Below are 16545 nucleotides of genomic sequence, written 5' to 3'. Positions count from 1 at the left end.
TGAGATCATCTCTCATTCTTCTAAACTCCAGAGAGTATCGGCCCATTCTACACAATCTCTCATCATAGGACAGCCCTCTCATCCCAGGAATCAATCTAGTGAACCTTCGTTGCACCGCCTCCAAGGCAAGTATATCCTTCCTTAGATAAGGAGACCAAAACTGTGCCCAGTACTCCAGGTGTGGTCTCACCAAGGCCCTGTACAATTGCAGCAAGACTTCCTTACTCTTATACTCCAACCCCCTTGCAATAAACAACATGCCATTTGCCTTCCTTATTGCTTGCTGTACCTGCATGCTAGTTTTCTGTATTTCTTGCACGAGGACACCCAAATCTTTCTGAACACCAACATTTGAAAGTTGCTCACCATTTAAAAAATATTGTTTTTCTATTCTTCCTACCAAAAAGTGAATAACCTCACTTTTCCCTACATTATACTCCATCTGCCACCTTAATGCCCACTCACTTAGTCTATCTATATCCCTTTGCAGACTCTTTGTGTTCTCCTCACAGCTTACTGTCCCACCTAGCTTTGTATCATCAGCAAACTTGGATACATTACACTCGGTCCCTTCATCTAGGTCATTAATATAGATTGTAAATAGCTGAGGCCCCAACGCTGATCCTTGCGGCACCCCACTAGTTACAGTCTGTCAACCTGAAAAAGATCTGTTTATCCCTACTCTCTGTTTTCTGTCCATTAACCAATCCTCTATCCATGCTGCTATATTACCCCCAACCCCATGAGCCCTAATCTTGTGTAATAACCTTTTATGTGGCACCTTATCGAATGCCTTTTGGAAATCCAAATATACTACATCCACTTGTTCCCCTTTATCTACCCTGCTAGTTACATCCTCAAAAAACTCTAATAAATTTGTCAAACACGATTTCCCTTTCATAAAACCATGCGCATCATTTAAAAATCTAAAGCCTCAAATTCATCTGATGGAACAAAATGGCCATTTTGGAACGTCATAGATGTTGTGAAAATCCAATTTAGGTGTAAGCTTTGCAAATCAAAATTTTAAAACCAAAAATCTTTTCAAAGTTTTTTGGGAAAATTACACTTTTGGCATTCACCAGTTTCGTTGAATTTTGAATGTGCTGTTAAAATATTAAATGTAACAAGTTTCCCAACAACATGCATTTACAAAGAGTTCCTTACATTAGAAAGATATTGTAGAATGCTTTACAATATGGAGAAGCCTAAAATGTACACCGAGCAGGAGTGAAGAAGGCGTAGATGGAATTTGGGAATGGGAAGAGGAATATTATGAATAGGGTTTTGAAAGCAGAGGGATTTAGGGACCAAGGACCAGAGGACAGTGGCACGATGGCTGAAAGAACATCCACCAATAGTGGAGAGCAGAGGCGGGGAAATGACAGAAGGGTGAAAGCAGGCTGAAGGAGGTCGGGTGGGACAAGACCATGGAGGCACTTCAAGGTAAGGAAAAGGATGAAGGAGAATGATAAGGGAAGATTTGAAAGGTGTTCAAAATCTTGAAGCATTTTGATAGAGTAAATAAGAAGAAAATGTTTCCAGTGGCAGAAAGACAGATTTAAGGAAATTCGCAAAAGAACCAGAGACAACAAGGATTTTTTTTTAATACAGCGAGTTATGATGATCTGGAAAGGAGGACTCGTAAAAATCAACATTTCATTGTGCAGTACACACGTCTGCTGCATATATGACAAATAAAATTGAATTGAATTGAATTGAATGCACTGCTTGAAAGGGCAGTGGAACCAGATTCAATAGTAACTTTCAAAAGGGAAATTGATAAATACTTGAAGGGGAAAAATTTGCAGGGCTATGGTGATGTCTTGCTGCAGTTGTACAGGGCCTTGGTGAGACCACATCTTGAGTATTGTGTGCAGTTTTGGTCGCCTTATCTGAGGAAGGATGTTCTTGCCATGGAAGGAGTGCAGCGAAGATTCACCAGGCTGATACCTGGGATGGCAGGAATGACGTATGAGGAGAGATTGGGTCGATTGGGCTTATACTCGCTGGAGTTTAGAAGAATGAGAGGGGGATTTCATTGAAACTTATAAAATTCTAACAGGACTAGACAGACTAGATGCAGGAAGGATGTTCCCAATGGTCGGGGAGTCCAGAGCCAGGGGTCACAGTCTAAGGATAAGGGGTAGGCCATTTAGAGCAGAAATGAGGAGGAATTTCTTCACCCAGAGAGTGGTGAACCTGTGGAATTCTCTACCACAGAAGGCAGTTGAGGCCAATTCATTAAATATATTCAAGAAGGAGTTGGATATATTTCTTAAGGCTAAAGGGATCAAGGGGTATGGGGAGAAAGCAGGGACCGGGTACTGAATTTGGATGATCAGCCATGATCGCATTGAATGGCGGAGCAGGCTCGAGGGGCCGAATGGCCTACTCCTGCTCCTATCTTCTATGTTTCTATGTGAATGATCAGGAGAGTGTGACTAACTAGATAGCTCTTTCATAGAGCACAGTGGACCGAAAGTTCTCCTTCTGTACTGCATCATTCTCTGATTCGATTGTTTATTTTTTTACAAAACCGTCTGGAATAATAGAATAAAAAGAAACATTTTGCGTACAGTCATCTCTCCATGAATTACAGGGGCATCTTCATGGAAGTGACCATCAGGTTTCTGTTTATATAATATCAGCCACTTTACAGCTCCACAGAGAACGTTCGGGTCAACTGGGATCAAGCGATAGGACATTGCGAACACCTTTACCACATAAGCGGTCAACCTACAATAAAAAAAATGCAATATAATTTCATTTTTTTTTAAAGACAGATTGTGAAAGGAAACAGATTTTCTGGTGTGATAATATACTAAAACTAACAGTAATTAAACTAAAGAAACTTTTTACACTGAAACATCCTGGGGGTTACCATTGATCAGAAACTGAACTGGACCAGCCATATAAATACTGTGGCTACAAGAGCAGGCCAGAGGCTGGGAATTCTGCGGCGAGTGTCTCACCTCCTGACTCCCCAAAGCCTTTCCACCATCTACAAGGCACAAGTCAGGAGTGTGATGGAATACTCTCCACTTGCCTGGATGAATGCAGTTCCAACAACACTCAAGAAGCTCGACACCATTCAGGATAAAGCAGCCCGCTTGATTGGCACTCCATCCACCACCTTCAACATTCACTCCCTCCCCCACCGGCGCACTGTGGCTGCAGTGTGTACCATCTACAAGATGCACTGCAGCAACTCGCCAAAGCTCCTTCAACAGCACCTTCCAAACCCGCGACCTCTACCACTTAGAAGGACAAGGGCAGCAGACGCATGGGAACATCACCACCTACAAGTTCCCCTCCAAGCCACACACCATCCTGGCTTGGACCTGTATCGCCATTCCTTCACTGTCGCTGGGCCAAAATCCTGGAACTCCCTTCCTAACAGCATTGTGGGTGTACCTACACCATATGGACTGCAGCGGTTCAAGAAGGCGGCTCACCACCATCTTCCCGAGGGCAATTAGGGATGGGCACTAAATGCGGGCCTAGCCAGCGACGCCCACATCTCATCAATGAATTAATAAAAACATCACTCTGATTAATGATTCAATGTACCTAGATTTCTGGAATCCAAATAAATATTATTTGATCTAAATCAGTTTTTTATGGACATCTTGGAATTTTGGTCCAAATTGAATGGTTCATAGCAGATAGATACGTCTCACTGAAGAATCTTTCTTCATGTTTAGCGTGGGAGATTTTAATGGATTTTGTACATTATATAATGCTGTTAATACAGCATGACATTTTTGACACCAGTGTCATTAGCTGGAAGACAGAAGCAGCAACAACAATTTGTATTTGTATGGCTCCTTTAATGTAGTAAATTCAACTGTAACATACCATGTGCTAGCCGTTCGATGTGTAAATGCTGCATAAGAGCCATCGTCCTTGCGATATGCCAGTTGCTGAGCATAACCTGAGTGGAAAACAAAACTAATTAAAAAAAACTACAAATTCTGGAAATCTGAAACAAAAAACACAAAAGAAGCAACAACAACAACTTGTACAGCCCAGAAATTCGGGTCGGGGGGGGCTTCCCGCGGGTGCCGTTGAGCTGTGGGCCCGCGAGGGATTCCGATCCTGGGCCTGCTCCAACTGCCGGCGCGCAGTGCTTGTGTATCCCAGGGGCGCAGTTAGTTCGAAGCGTCTCCTGGGATCACGTGGGCCATGGAGAGCCAATGGTAGCAGGGAATGCTTCATTCATAAATTTGACAGGAAGACCTGTCAAACTTATAAATACTATAAGCCCCAAAACATCACTAAACCTTCAAATAATTTTTTTTTTTAAATCACATTTTTAAAATAAACTATAAATTACATGAAATAACTATTTTAAACAATTTAAATTTTTGAAACAATTAATTACATTTTCTAACAGGGCTAAAACTAAACTTACCTTTCTTTAAAGTATTTAAAAATAATAAACCTGTGGAAAAAATGTTTTAATTTTAATTAATTCACCACTTACCTAGTAAAAAGCAGGCCTTGCGACTGCTTTTTACATGTCTGACTGCTGGAGACTTACCCTCCCAGGAAAACCTGCAAAAAAAACGTAAGTTCGATGCGCACGCGCTGCCTCTCCTGCGCACGCGTTCCACCTCTGAACCCCTTCTTTCAAGGGAACGGAAGTGCCGGTTTCCCGCGCATGCGCAGTGCATGCAGGAAACCGGTGCTTCCGTTAGGCTTACGGGTGAGTACCCTGTGCGTACTCACCCGTGGAGACCCGAATTTACATCAAAGCCAAAATGCCAATGCGATCTATCCACAATAAAGTTGCGATGGCAACAGCCTTGTTTGTGAATAAATATAGTTATTGGGAGGAAATCACAGAAGCAAAATTCTATAAGCTATGTCGCGGGGTGGCGGGGCGGGGGTGAGGAAGGTGAACAGCCTGCTCCCAGGGGGCAGAATCATAGAAAATGGAAAAAACCTGAAAACACAGAAATTAGTCCTTAAGGCCGGAGTGTTTTCCCTAAAACAAGGGTGGGTTTGGAGCTTGGAGGCAGTTAAAGTGCTAAAAATGGGATTCCCGACCTGATCCCACCTCCAAAACGCCCACCTCCGGTTTTAATGGAGGCGGGACCGGGGGGTGACCAACCCACTCACAGGATCCGGTACCTCAATTTAAATATTGTAATGAGGCTGCAAGCCTCTTTTTTTCACCTCCATTTTGAATTTAACTGCATGTGGACTGCTGCATCCAGGAGGTAAGTGGTTTAATACCAACATCCTGGATCCAGGGTTCCTGCCTAACCCACCCCCGTGATCGGAGACCCCACCATGGGGCTTCCAATCCCCACCATGAAGCCCCCCACCCCGCCCCCCCCCACCAGTGATGCTGAGGCCGGCCACAATTTTCCGGTGGCCGGCCCGGATCCTCTCTCCGCCCCGCCAATCCCCAGCTGACCCCAACCCCCCGCCGATCCTCCAACTCCCCCCGCTCCATCCCTGAATCTCCACCCACCCCATCCCCGACCCTGCCCTCTCATGATCCCCCAGCTAGCCGATCCCCAACCCCCCCCACCCCCCCGAGAATCCCCAGCTAGCCGATCCCCAACCCCCCCACCCTACGATCCCCCAGCCAGCCGGTCCCCAACTCCCCGTACCGCCCCTCTCCCCCCCACGGTCCCCCCAGCCAGCCGATCCCCAACCCCACACCCCACTAGCGATCCCCTCAGATGCCCCATTCTGCTCTCCTGCTAACCTGCAAGGTTAGCCCCAATGCATCCACTGAGGCTAACCTTGCTAAACCTTGCCACCCATAAGTGGGGTTCTTTCAGCAGATCAACAATCACCACCCACTCTGCATTTCCTCCCAATAGCTATATTTATTCACAAACAAGGCTGGTGCCATCACGTGTGTGCTGTGAGGAGGATGCCGAGAAACTCCAGGATGATTTGGACAGGTTGGGTGATTGGGCAGAAGCATGGCAGATGCAGTATAATGTGGATAAATGCGAGGTTATCCACTTTGGTGTCAAAAACAGGGAGGCAAATTATTATCTGAACAGCAATAGATTGGGAGAAGGGGAAGTGCAACGAGACCTGGGTGTCCTTGTGCACCAGTCGCTGAAGGTAAGCATGCAGGTGCAGCAGGTGGTTAAGAAGGCAAATGGTATGTTGGCCTTCGTAGCGAGAGGGTTTGAGTACAGGAGCAAGGATGTCTTGCTGCAGTTGTACAGGGCCTTGGTGAGACCGCACCTTGAGTATTGTGTGCAGTTTTGGTCGCCTTATCTGAGGAAGGATGTTCTTGCCATGGAGGGAGTTCAGCGAAGATTCACCAGGCTGATACCTGGGATGGCAAGAATGACGTATGAGGAGAGATTGGGTCGATTGGGCTTATACTCGCTGGAGTTTAGAAGCATGAGAGGGGATCTCATTGAAACTTATAAAATTCTGACAGGACTAGACAGACTAGATGCAGGAAGGATGTTCCCGATGGCGGGGAAGTCCAGAACCAGGGGTCACAGTCTAAGGATAAGGGGTAAGCCATTTAGGACAGAAATGAGGAGGAATTTCTTCACCCAGAGAGTGGTGAACCTGTGGAATTCTCTACCACAGAAGGCAGTTGAGGCCAATTCATTAAATATATTCAAGAAGGAGTTGGATATATTTCTTAAGGCTAAAGGGATCAAGGGGTATGGGGAGAAAGCAGGGACAAGGTACTGAGTTTGGATGATCAGCCATGATCGCATTGAATGGCGGAGCAGGCTCAAGGGGCCGAATGGCCTAATCCTGCTCCTATCTTCTATGTTTCTATGTTTCTAGATCGCATTGGCATTTTGGCTTTGATGTAAACTTGGCTCACAAGACACCTAGCCCATTACTGAAGCCTCCTCCTTGCCTGGTAATGCTTTCCACCACCTGCCTCACTCAAACTACCATGGTGGCAGTGTGGCCCATATCATGAAATCACCCTTGATTGCTCCCAATACTCCAACAGCACCTCGAGCACCTCAGCTTGTTGCATCTTGCCTCGCCTTTAAAATCCTTGTTGTCCATCACCCTTCAAAACCTCACTCTGAGTTTCCTCCCTATGATATTCTCCCCTTTTCCTTACCCGTCCTCTGCACTGGGCTACTGATCATCATAGATTATATCAATCTCCATCTCGGCTCCCTTTGCCTGCCTCTGAATCCACACCCTAAATCTCTCCCTCCATATAGACTCTCCCACCCATATTCACAGCCACCCCCTTGAACTTGCCATCTCTTGTGGCCTCAATGGCCTCCATCATCGATAAGATCATGTCCGGCCACCACTCTATCCCTCACCACCCACATCCCCTTGCTCCGTTCTAATCCCACTTCTTTCTGCATCCAAGTCCATAACTGGAAAAAAAAGACTTTTCCCTAACTTATATACAAATGTACTTTCAAACTTCCAACTGCCTGACTATTGGCCCTGTACTCACAATACCTCCGGCAGCCGCACATTTCCTCAACCACTCATTCACCTCCACCTTTGATGTCATTGTCCCCAGCAAAAATATTTACTTTCCTCCATTCTAGTCGATTGCATGGCATTTTGAACCTTTCTCAATTGTTTCCCCACTTTTTTTAAACCAATAGGATTGAACTCTGCCGTCTTCTTAGGGACTACAAAACCCTGTTTCTTAAAAAAAAGGGGGGGCCATGACTCTCAGAGGGGGGGGGGCGTCGGCAAAAATATTTTGGAATCTCTGCATTAAAACATAAGGAAAGGATACTATATGAATTTACAGTGTCACATTGTTGCAATCTATAGTTTTGTATCAGCATTCAAAACCAAGCATCGTCAGTGTAATACAAAACGTGGCCTCTACTCTGAACCTGACTTATGCTATACCATCAGTGGTTATGCTTAGTCACAATATGCATAAAAGTGTACAATTCAATTTCCAAAAAAATTTATGGGAAAAATTCAGTTCTTTGCGCCTCCCGTTAACGTCTTAAGAGGGCACTAATGGGGCGCAAAGCAACTAGCGCCCGGGCGCGGCGATGTTTGCGCCACTCGCGAAATTAACTAGACATTTTGCGGCGGCGCTAAACACTACCGCTACAATCTCCTGCGCCGGCAGATCGTGACGTTAGTCGAGTGCGCAACGCCCCGGTAGCGCCCCGGACTGGATATTGAGTGGCGCCCCCTGCCTTACCGCCTGCCGCTAGCAACGACAGGTTGAGGGGAGCATTATGCTGTCAGAAAGGGACTGGGGGAGCCCTATTTAAAAGCGACCGCTTCCTGCCTTTTTTTTTGTCGGTGACATTTTTGCACCACGCATTCTGAGAGAGAGAGAGAGAGAGACTTCTGGAGAGATTCAACGCTGTGTGAAGGAGCTTTGAGTACTGAGCAGCACTTTGCAGGTTTATTTTGATTTGCCCTTCCTTGCTTCGCCAGTGCTCTGAGGTAGCGCCTCGCTCCTCGGCCTTAAGACAGGTGTGAAGCGCCTGATTTAGCACTCCAATCACCTCCAGGGGCGATAAAAGCCAAGTTTGCCGTCGGAGGCGATAATTAGCACCAGGCGCTAAACTTTGCGCACGGCCGATGATGGCGCCCCAACCGAGGCGATATCGATTTTTTCCCCCTATGTTCCTTATCTTAACACTCATATATAAAAATAGTGGTATCTACCTTGTTGAATGTTCTTCAATGAAATTGCTCTACGATCCACTCCCACCCTGTCCCATTGCTGAGTTTTGTCGAGGTAGTTTGTGACAATAACACCTGGGGTCATTGATGCCATGTTCTGTTCTCCACAGCCAGTAGGAACTCTAATTAGATGTTTCAGTTTCGCTCCATCAATAGAATTTTCAATAGTTTCAGCGAAAAGTTCTCCTGTTTTTGGTAACAAATTACATTTATAAGTATTCCTGTCAAATATCAAAAAAAAACTGAAGTCAGATTTAATCGATAGAATGATCACACTCTGAATCTCAAATGGCAATGCCGCTCATTCACCGCCACAAATCTTTGATTTCCTTCATTCTCTTGGAAGAAATTCATTGAGAAGTCACTTTGAAAATAATCCCCATATCTTGCAAAAGAATGACAAGCATAAAAAAACTGTGAATGAACCTTTGAGAAATTTCCAACCCCAACAGAATGATTTTAAATAGGCAGACTTAGCAGTTGGTAGCAATTGGCCAATTAATGTCCTTATTTGCACAGTACAGGAAACTCTTTTTTATCCGGCACCGACGGGACCGGCATGGTGCCGGTTTATCAAAAAGTCCGGATTAGAGAGAGGTATAGTTTAAAAGGTACAAGAGCTCCGTACACAGCAACAAATCTAGGCGTCCCTGTTGCATAGCAACAGGTGCAGGAACCCCGGTTACACGGCCACAGATCAAGGAACAGCCACTAATATGAAGTAAAACTTACCTGAACCTACTGCTGAATTTTGCCGGTTAACAGAGATTTCCGGTTATTTAGGTGCCGGTAAATCGAGAGTTTCCTGTGCTTATAATAGGGGGCAAATTTTAACCTAAAAAAGGCGTGGGGAGCATAGGGTTAGTTAAAGAGTTAAAAATGTGAATCCCGGCCTGAACCCGCCCACTTAATGGAGGTGGGACAGGAGCGGGCAGCCAACCCGCTGCCAGGAGGCGGGTGGTCTATTTAAATATTATAATGAGGCTGGACGCCGCTTCTTTAACCTCCATTTTGTTTTTAAATTTGGCTGGTCGGGTTTTGCACACTTCGTAAAACCCAGCAGCTACAGCAAGGCGAAGACTGCTGCATTCAGGGGGTAATTGCCTTTACACCTGCCTCATCACTCCAGGGTCACTGCCTAACACACCCCCCACGATCAGTGAACCCCCCCACGAGGCCTCCGATTCCCCCCCCCTACAGGCCACCAGTCCCGCTCCCCCATCAGGCCTCCAATGCCTCCACCAGGCCTCACCCCACCCAGCTCCTCCGGGCTTCCCCGTGCTGCTCCCGGCACTGATCTTCTGCAGACCACCGCCCCCTGCTCCTCCGTCTGCTCCACAGCCCATCTCCCCGATCTTCTGCAGACACCCACCCCTGCCAACGCCCCCACCCACGTGCTGCTCCCGGCCCGCGATCCTGGTCAGACCACCCACGTGTTGCACCCGGCACACGATCCTGGTGAGACCCCACTCCCCCGTGCTGCTACTGGCCCTTGATCCTGCTGAGACATGGAAGGAGTTCAGTGAAGATTCACCAGGCTGATACCTGGGATGGCAGGAATGACGTATGAGGAGAGATTGGGACAATTGGGCTTGTACTCGCTGGAGTTTAGAAGAATGAGAGGGGATTTTATTGAAACTTATAAAATTCTGACAGGACTGGACAGACTAGATGCAGGAAGGATGTTTCCGATGGTCGGGGAGTCCAGAACCAGGGGTCACAGTCTAAGGATAAGGGGTAAGCCATTTAGGACAGGGATGAGGAGGAATTTCTTCACCCAGAGAGTGGTGAACCTGTGGAATTCTCTACCACAGAAGGCAGTAGAGGCCAATTCATTAAATATATTCAAGAAGGAGTTGGATATATTTCTTAAGGCTAAAGGGATATGGGAAGAAAGCAGGGGCAGGGTACTGAAATTGGATGATCAGCCATGATCGCATTGAATGGCGGAGCAGGCTCGAGGGGCCGAATGGCCTACTCCTGCTCCTATCTTCTATGTTTCTATGTTTCTATGACACCTCTCCATGCTGCTCCCGGCCCACGATCCTGCTGAGACCCCCACCCGGTGCTCCACCCAGCCCACAATCCTGGTGAGACCCCACCGTGCTGCTCCCGGCTCACGGTCCTGGTGAGACACCCCCTCCCCCCATAGAGCTCCCGGCCCACGTTTCTGGTGAGACCACCCCCGCCCCACGCTCTTCCAAGCCCGCGATCTTTCATCCATCCCCACTCTCACTCCGCCGACTACTACCGGCTCCACTGCAATCCCTCCCTCCCTTCTCTGTGTTGCAGGCCTTCTTGCCCGGAGCCAACCAGTCTCTCCAGCTGGCTGGCTGTGGGTGGTAAACAGTGGCTTCCCATGCAAATCAGGCTCCACGGGAAACCGTTCTCCCGGGTTTCCCGACCTCATCAGAGCGGCCCCCTCCCCAGCCTACAACCTGCCTTCCCCATTAGAATTCAGTCCATAGAATCTTACAGCGCAGAAGGAGGTAATTCGTCCCGTCATGCCTGCGCCAGCTCTCTGGAAAAACTATCCAATTAGTCCCATTTCCGCGCTCTTTCCCCAGAGCCCTGAAATTTTCTCCCCTTCAAGTATTTATCCAAGACCCCTTTTGAAAGTTACTATTGAATCTGCTTCCGCCCCCCTGTTAGGCAGTGCATTCAAGATAACAAATTATAAATTTCTAACAGGACTAGACAGACTAGATGCAGGAAGAATGTTCCCGATGGTCGGGGAGTCCAGAACCAGGGGTAGGCCATTTAGGACAGAGATGAGGAGGAATTTTTTCACCCAGAGAGTGGTGAACCTGTGGAATTCTCTACCACAAAAGGCAGTGGAGGCCAATTCATTAAATATATTCAAGAAGGAGTTAAATATATTTCTTAAGGCTAAAGGGATCAAGGGATATGGAAAGAAGGCAGGGACAGGGTACTGAATTTGGATGATTAGCCATGATCTCATTGAATGGCGGAGCAGGCTCGAAGGGCCGAATGGCCTACTCCTGCTCCTATCTTCTATGTTTCTATGTAAGATCATCATAAATCGCTTTGTAAAAAAATTTCTCCTCTTGACTCTTTTGACAATTACCTTAAATCTGTGTCCTCTGGTTACTGACTCCTCAGCCAGGTGAAATATCTTCTCCTTAAAAACTCTTATCAAAACCCTATTTTCTTGTACATTTTGTGCAAAAGCAACGAATGTTAGTGGGAAATAATTTAAGGAAGATTGTACAGTTTACCAATCGGGAAGGAAGCTGACAAGTTCACAACAAATTATTTTCTAGCCCTGTTCCCACCAGAAAAGACACTTTTGCCAGACATCATTTCTACTTCATTATTTAAGTCCTGAGGAGATTCACCAGTCTTTAAATGCTAAAAACATGTAGTTAAGAGGCAGGAAATACGATTATCACCATTTTGCCCACACAAGTGCGGGCTTCCCGAAGGCTCCAAACTCCGCCAGGGTCACCGAGGCGAGTAGTGGGTCTGAGGGGGTCAAAAGTGTGCTGTGGAGGTGAGTGATGGGTGCAAGTATGGAGAGGTAAGTATCTGAGGTAAGTGCAAAGTGTTAGAAAAAGTGTACTTACCTTTGTTTCTTCCTGCAGGCTTCAATCGGTGGGTATGCGGAGAGCCTCGCACCTCCGCGGTAGAGATGACAGATGGCCGCTGCATTCTCCAATGCAGCAACCATCTAATTCTACAAAAGAAAGAGGTTTGATGAGGTCTTAAATTCAAGAACTCATCAAACTACAGAGAATGTCAGTGTTTGACAGATTCACAGAGCTGTCAAATGATGACAATTCATCTGTCAAAAATCTTTGACAGATGAAACGTCATACGTTGACGTTCTCTGTAACCGGCTTTCCCTTAATTGGCCTGCTAAGCCCGCTGGGCGGGCTTAACAAGGTCAATCAAGGAAAAATAGCGCAGGTTGGCCAGAAGTTGATGGAGGCGGGACTAAAACCCGACAAGTGGGAGTCCCGCCTCCAAAAGCTCCCCATTGGCAAAATCCAGCCAATAGTTTTAATACACAGTAAGAGGTACCTCTAAATCAGTACCAACAATTGGCCATCTATCTATGAGAGCTAAATGAAGTTGGTTTGGACAACTTGTAGGAATCCAATACATCACATCCTGGCCTAGGATCTGTCAACCAATACAAAGATGAATCTCAAGACAACACACTTACACTACTACAGTAGTGAAAATATTAGAAGATGTCTTAAATTAGAAAGTCAGTTTCAATGCTTCACAATGGGTTGGGTCTTGGCAGTAGGATGGAGAGGAAATGCTTGAATATTTGTACCATTCACCATATAAAGATTTGATGACAAGCCATTTAAAGCTATGATTAGTAGTCTTAAATGCAAACTACAATAATAGACCTTATGGACCAATGTATTCATTCTTCATGCCAGTTTTTTTGGTAAAAGATAACTAGATGAAGACTAGCCCATTTTGCCCAAAGGAGAAAACTACAGGGTAAATATTTGCTCTGGTCATATACTTGGAATGCATACTAGGAAATCATATGCACCATCCTGTGATTTTCCATCCCATTAATTTTAATATACAAAATATCAAGTTTGCAGGTCAACAATTTATGATATGTATTCCTGGGGAGCACAAGGAGTGCAGAAGTGGAAAATTCACCCCAGGCTTCTAAAATGTTTTTTTTAATTATCATCTTACATTGAGAAGCAAATCTATCAGAGGGAGGCATTGAGAGGGGGGAAAAAGTCAAGTGCAGTTTCCCCGAGCCACATTCCAACCAGTTAAAATAAAGGAAAAACACTGTCAATGTTCCTACCATTTGTTTTTGGAAGGGTGATAATTATTACCCCGTAGGGAGGCAGCTCATAAATACCCCCTCAATTTTTCAATCTCTTTTCAAGCGTCAAAAGCCAGAGTAAATTATTATTGTAAAGATGGAAAGCTCATGTTCTGCAATCTTGAATACTCCAAATAGGCACAAGCCAGATAAAATCTAGCAATGTGTTTGCCTCTTCAGTTTCTACAAGAAAATTGCTTGGTTTATTTGGACTAGCGTCTATCACCACAATCAACATACCTTGAACACTGATGAATGTCAATGGTTCTGTAAGTGGAACAACGTCATCTGGGACTTTCATATCAACTTTAATCACTTGCTCTTGACCTAAATTGAAGAAAGAATACACTGATTTATATTTTTTTTAAATCTTTTAATCAAAATCCTTTACTTATTTTCTCGACAAGTATTGGTTTGGGTTTCGATTAGGCACTTTACAGCCTTCTGGACTCAATATCGAGTTCAACAATTTCAGATCATAACCTCGGCCCCCATTACATTTTTACTTCTTTTTTATCCACACCTTTGTTTTGGACCTTTCCCCCCCACCTTTTTTTCTCTCCCACATGGCAGCTGTCTCCCATTCTGCCAGCGCATTTCACACCTAATCTAGAGCCGTCTTTTGTCTCCACTAGTCCTATCACCATCTCGTCTCGTTTTGAATACCTCTTAATGTCTCTTCACTTCTCTTTTGTTCTCTCCCAGCCTGGCCTTTTAATCTATTTCATTTCCTGTGCTTTTCCAGTCTTGACAAAAGGGTTTGACCCGAAACGTTGACTCTATTTTCTCTCCACGGATGTTGCCTGGCCTGCTGAGTTTTTCCAGCATTTTCTGTTGTTATTTTGGATCTCCAGCATCTGCAGTATTTTGCTATCGTATTGGTTTGGGTTTGTTTCCTGTCTTTTTAAATCACCTTAGTTGTCTTCTCTGTACCCAAGTTACTCAACCCTCCTGGAGTTTATGAGAGATTTCAGTATTTTAATTCCTCCCAATGTTCTACCAATGGAGAAGGAACCTCCAAGATTCTTCGATAACTCTATTAGGGTAAACCCAAGCTGACTTTTCTATCCAAGTCTTATTTTTCCTTGTGTGGTACAAATTAGAAATCCATAGTGAAGAGTGAAAAATGATTAGTAATAGGGTTGGCCCTATTTTGCTTAAATTTTGGTAGAGGGATAAAATTGAAAAGCAAAGAAGTGATGTTAAACTTGTATAGAACTTTGGTTAGACCACACTTGGAGCACCGTGCACTGTTCTGGTCTCCATATTATAAAAAGGATACAGAGACACTGAAGAAGGTGCAAAAAAGATTTACAAGGACGCTACCAGAACTGAGAGGTTATACCGATCAGGAACGAATCAACAGGCTGGGGCTCTTTTCTCTAGAAAAGAGAAGGTTGACGGGTGGCCTGATAGAGGTTTGATAGGGTAGCCGTAGAGAAGATGTTTTCACTTGTGGGGGAGTCTAAAACTAGACCATAAATATAAGATAGTCACCAGTAAATCCAATCAGGAATTCAGGAGAAATGACTTTACTCAGAGAATGGCTAGAATGTAGAACTCGCTGTCACAGGGCAAAGTTGAGACAGATAGCATTTAAGAAAATCTAGATAGACACGAGGGAAAAAGGTATAGAAGGTTACGCTGATAGTTAGATGAAGTGGGGTGGGAGGAGGCTCGTGTGGAGCATAAACACCAGCATAGACCAGTTGAGCCAAATGGTCTGTTTCTGTGCTGTACATTTTATGTAATTATTCCTTTCTACTGACACAAAACTTTTCACTTGTAAATGTTTCAAGTGCTGATTTGTTTTCTTTCTCATTTTTCACATGACACAACTGGAGTGTGCACTGCAACACTAATAAGGCACCAAATTAATGCTCAAACCACTCGTCTTCCTATTATTTATTTTACTGATTTATTTGTACTCAAGGTGAGGGATGTCATTGTTGATTAACAAACCCTTTTCTTCTTTACTACTCCCAGGGGCAGGTACAGAAAGGCCAGATACAGATAACGAATCCCTCTACTATGCCCCAACAATGCTCTTCATCCAGTAACAGCAAAGCACCTCTTCCAAGCAGAGCTTCTATTTCCTAGCTCTAGCCATCCTCAGATTACCAAATGAGTACCCATTAGGACCAAATTGTGGTCATAGAAACATAGAAATATAGAAGATAGAAGCAGGAGTAGGCCATTCGGCCCCTCGAGCCTGCTCCGCCATTCAATGAGATCATGGCTGATCATCCGAATTCAGTACCCTGTCCCTGCCTTCTCCCCATATCCCTTGATCCCTTTAGCCTTAAGAAATATATCTAACTCCTTCTTGAATATATTTAATGAATTGGCCTCAACTGCCTTCTGTGGTAGAGAATTCCACAGGTTCACCACTCTCTGGGTGAAGAAATTTCTCCTCATCTCTGTCCTAAATGGCTTACCCCTTATCCTTAGACTGTGACCCCTGGTTCTGGACTCCATGGCCATCGGGAACATCCTTCCTGCATCTAGTCTGTCTAGTCCTGTTAGAATTTTAAGTTTCAATGAGATCCTGTGAATAATTTTTTATTGCCCTGAGAAGACCTTTCCTGACACACGAACATGTAACGAAAAGAGCCAAGGAAGTTGAGGTAAGATCTTAGAACACTGAACAACACCATATTATAAATATACTAGCTGGGGGGGCCCAGCGTTGCCAGGGCTTTTTTGGGCCGCGCGGTTTATGGCCGGCCGCTGCCGCTCTCCCGCTCTGTGTCTCGGCCACGCGATTCACGGCGGGCCACTGCCGCTATCCCGCTCTGTGTCTTGGGCCGCGCGGTTCACGGCGGGCCGCTGCCGCTCCCCCGCTCTGTGTCTCGGGCCGAGCAGTTGTCAGGCCCGGCCCGAGTGACCCCAACTCACCTCCCGCTCTGGTGGGCTGGGAGCGGGATACTGTGCCGGAGCCGCAATGTGGGGGTTTGTTGTGCTGGTGCTGTCGCTGTCGGTACAAAAAAAAATGGCAGCGAAGTTTCGGGAGGCTGCAGGATTAGGCCGCCCACACACGGAATGAAATGCCCCCCGTGATGCAC

At 45.6% G+C, this 16545-nt stretch overlaps 1 protein-coding gene across 1 annotated transcript in view; it reads right to left on the bottom strand.

Annotated features, from left to right (window-relative positions):
* The window catches only part of LOC147097721 (complement C3-like), a 159904-nt gene that overhangs the window by 58474 nt on the left and 84885 nt on the right, over positions 1-16545 (bottom strand). The window contains exons 23-26 of the mRNA XM_085971754.1: positions 13721-13807; positions 8632-8835; positions 3862-3937; positions 2580-2739 (exon numbers count right to left, since the gene is read on the bottom strand). Of these exons, the coding sequence (XP_085827880.1) occupies positions 2580-2739; positions 3862-3937; positions 8632-8835; positions 13721-13807 (527 nt within the window). The remainder of the gene's footprint in view (positions 1-2579; positions 2740-3861; positions 3938-8631; positions 8836-13720; positions 13808-16545) is intronic.

Source organism: Somniosus microcephalus, chromosome 31, assembly GCF_052327205.1.
Source record: "Somniosus microcephalus isolate GS21.2 chromosome 31, FLI_Smic_1.0, whole genome shotgun sequence".
NCBI classification, from domain to species: Eukaryota; Metazoa; Chordata; class Chondrichthyes; order Squaliformes; family Somniosidae; genus Somniosus; species Somniosus microcephalus.
This window is presented reverse-complemented; position numbering and strand designations above follow the sequence as displayed.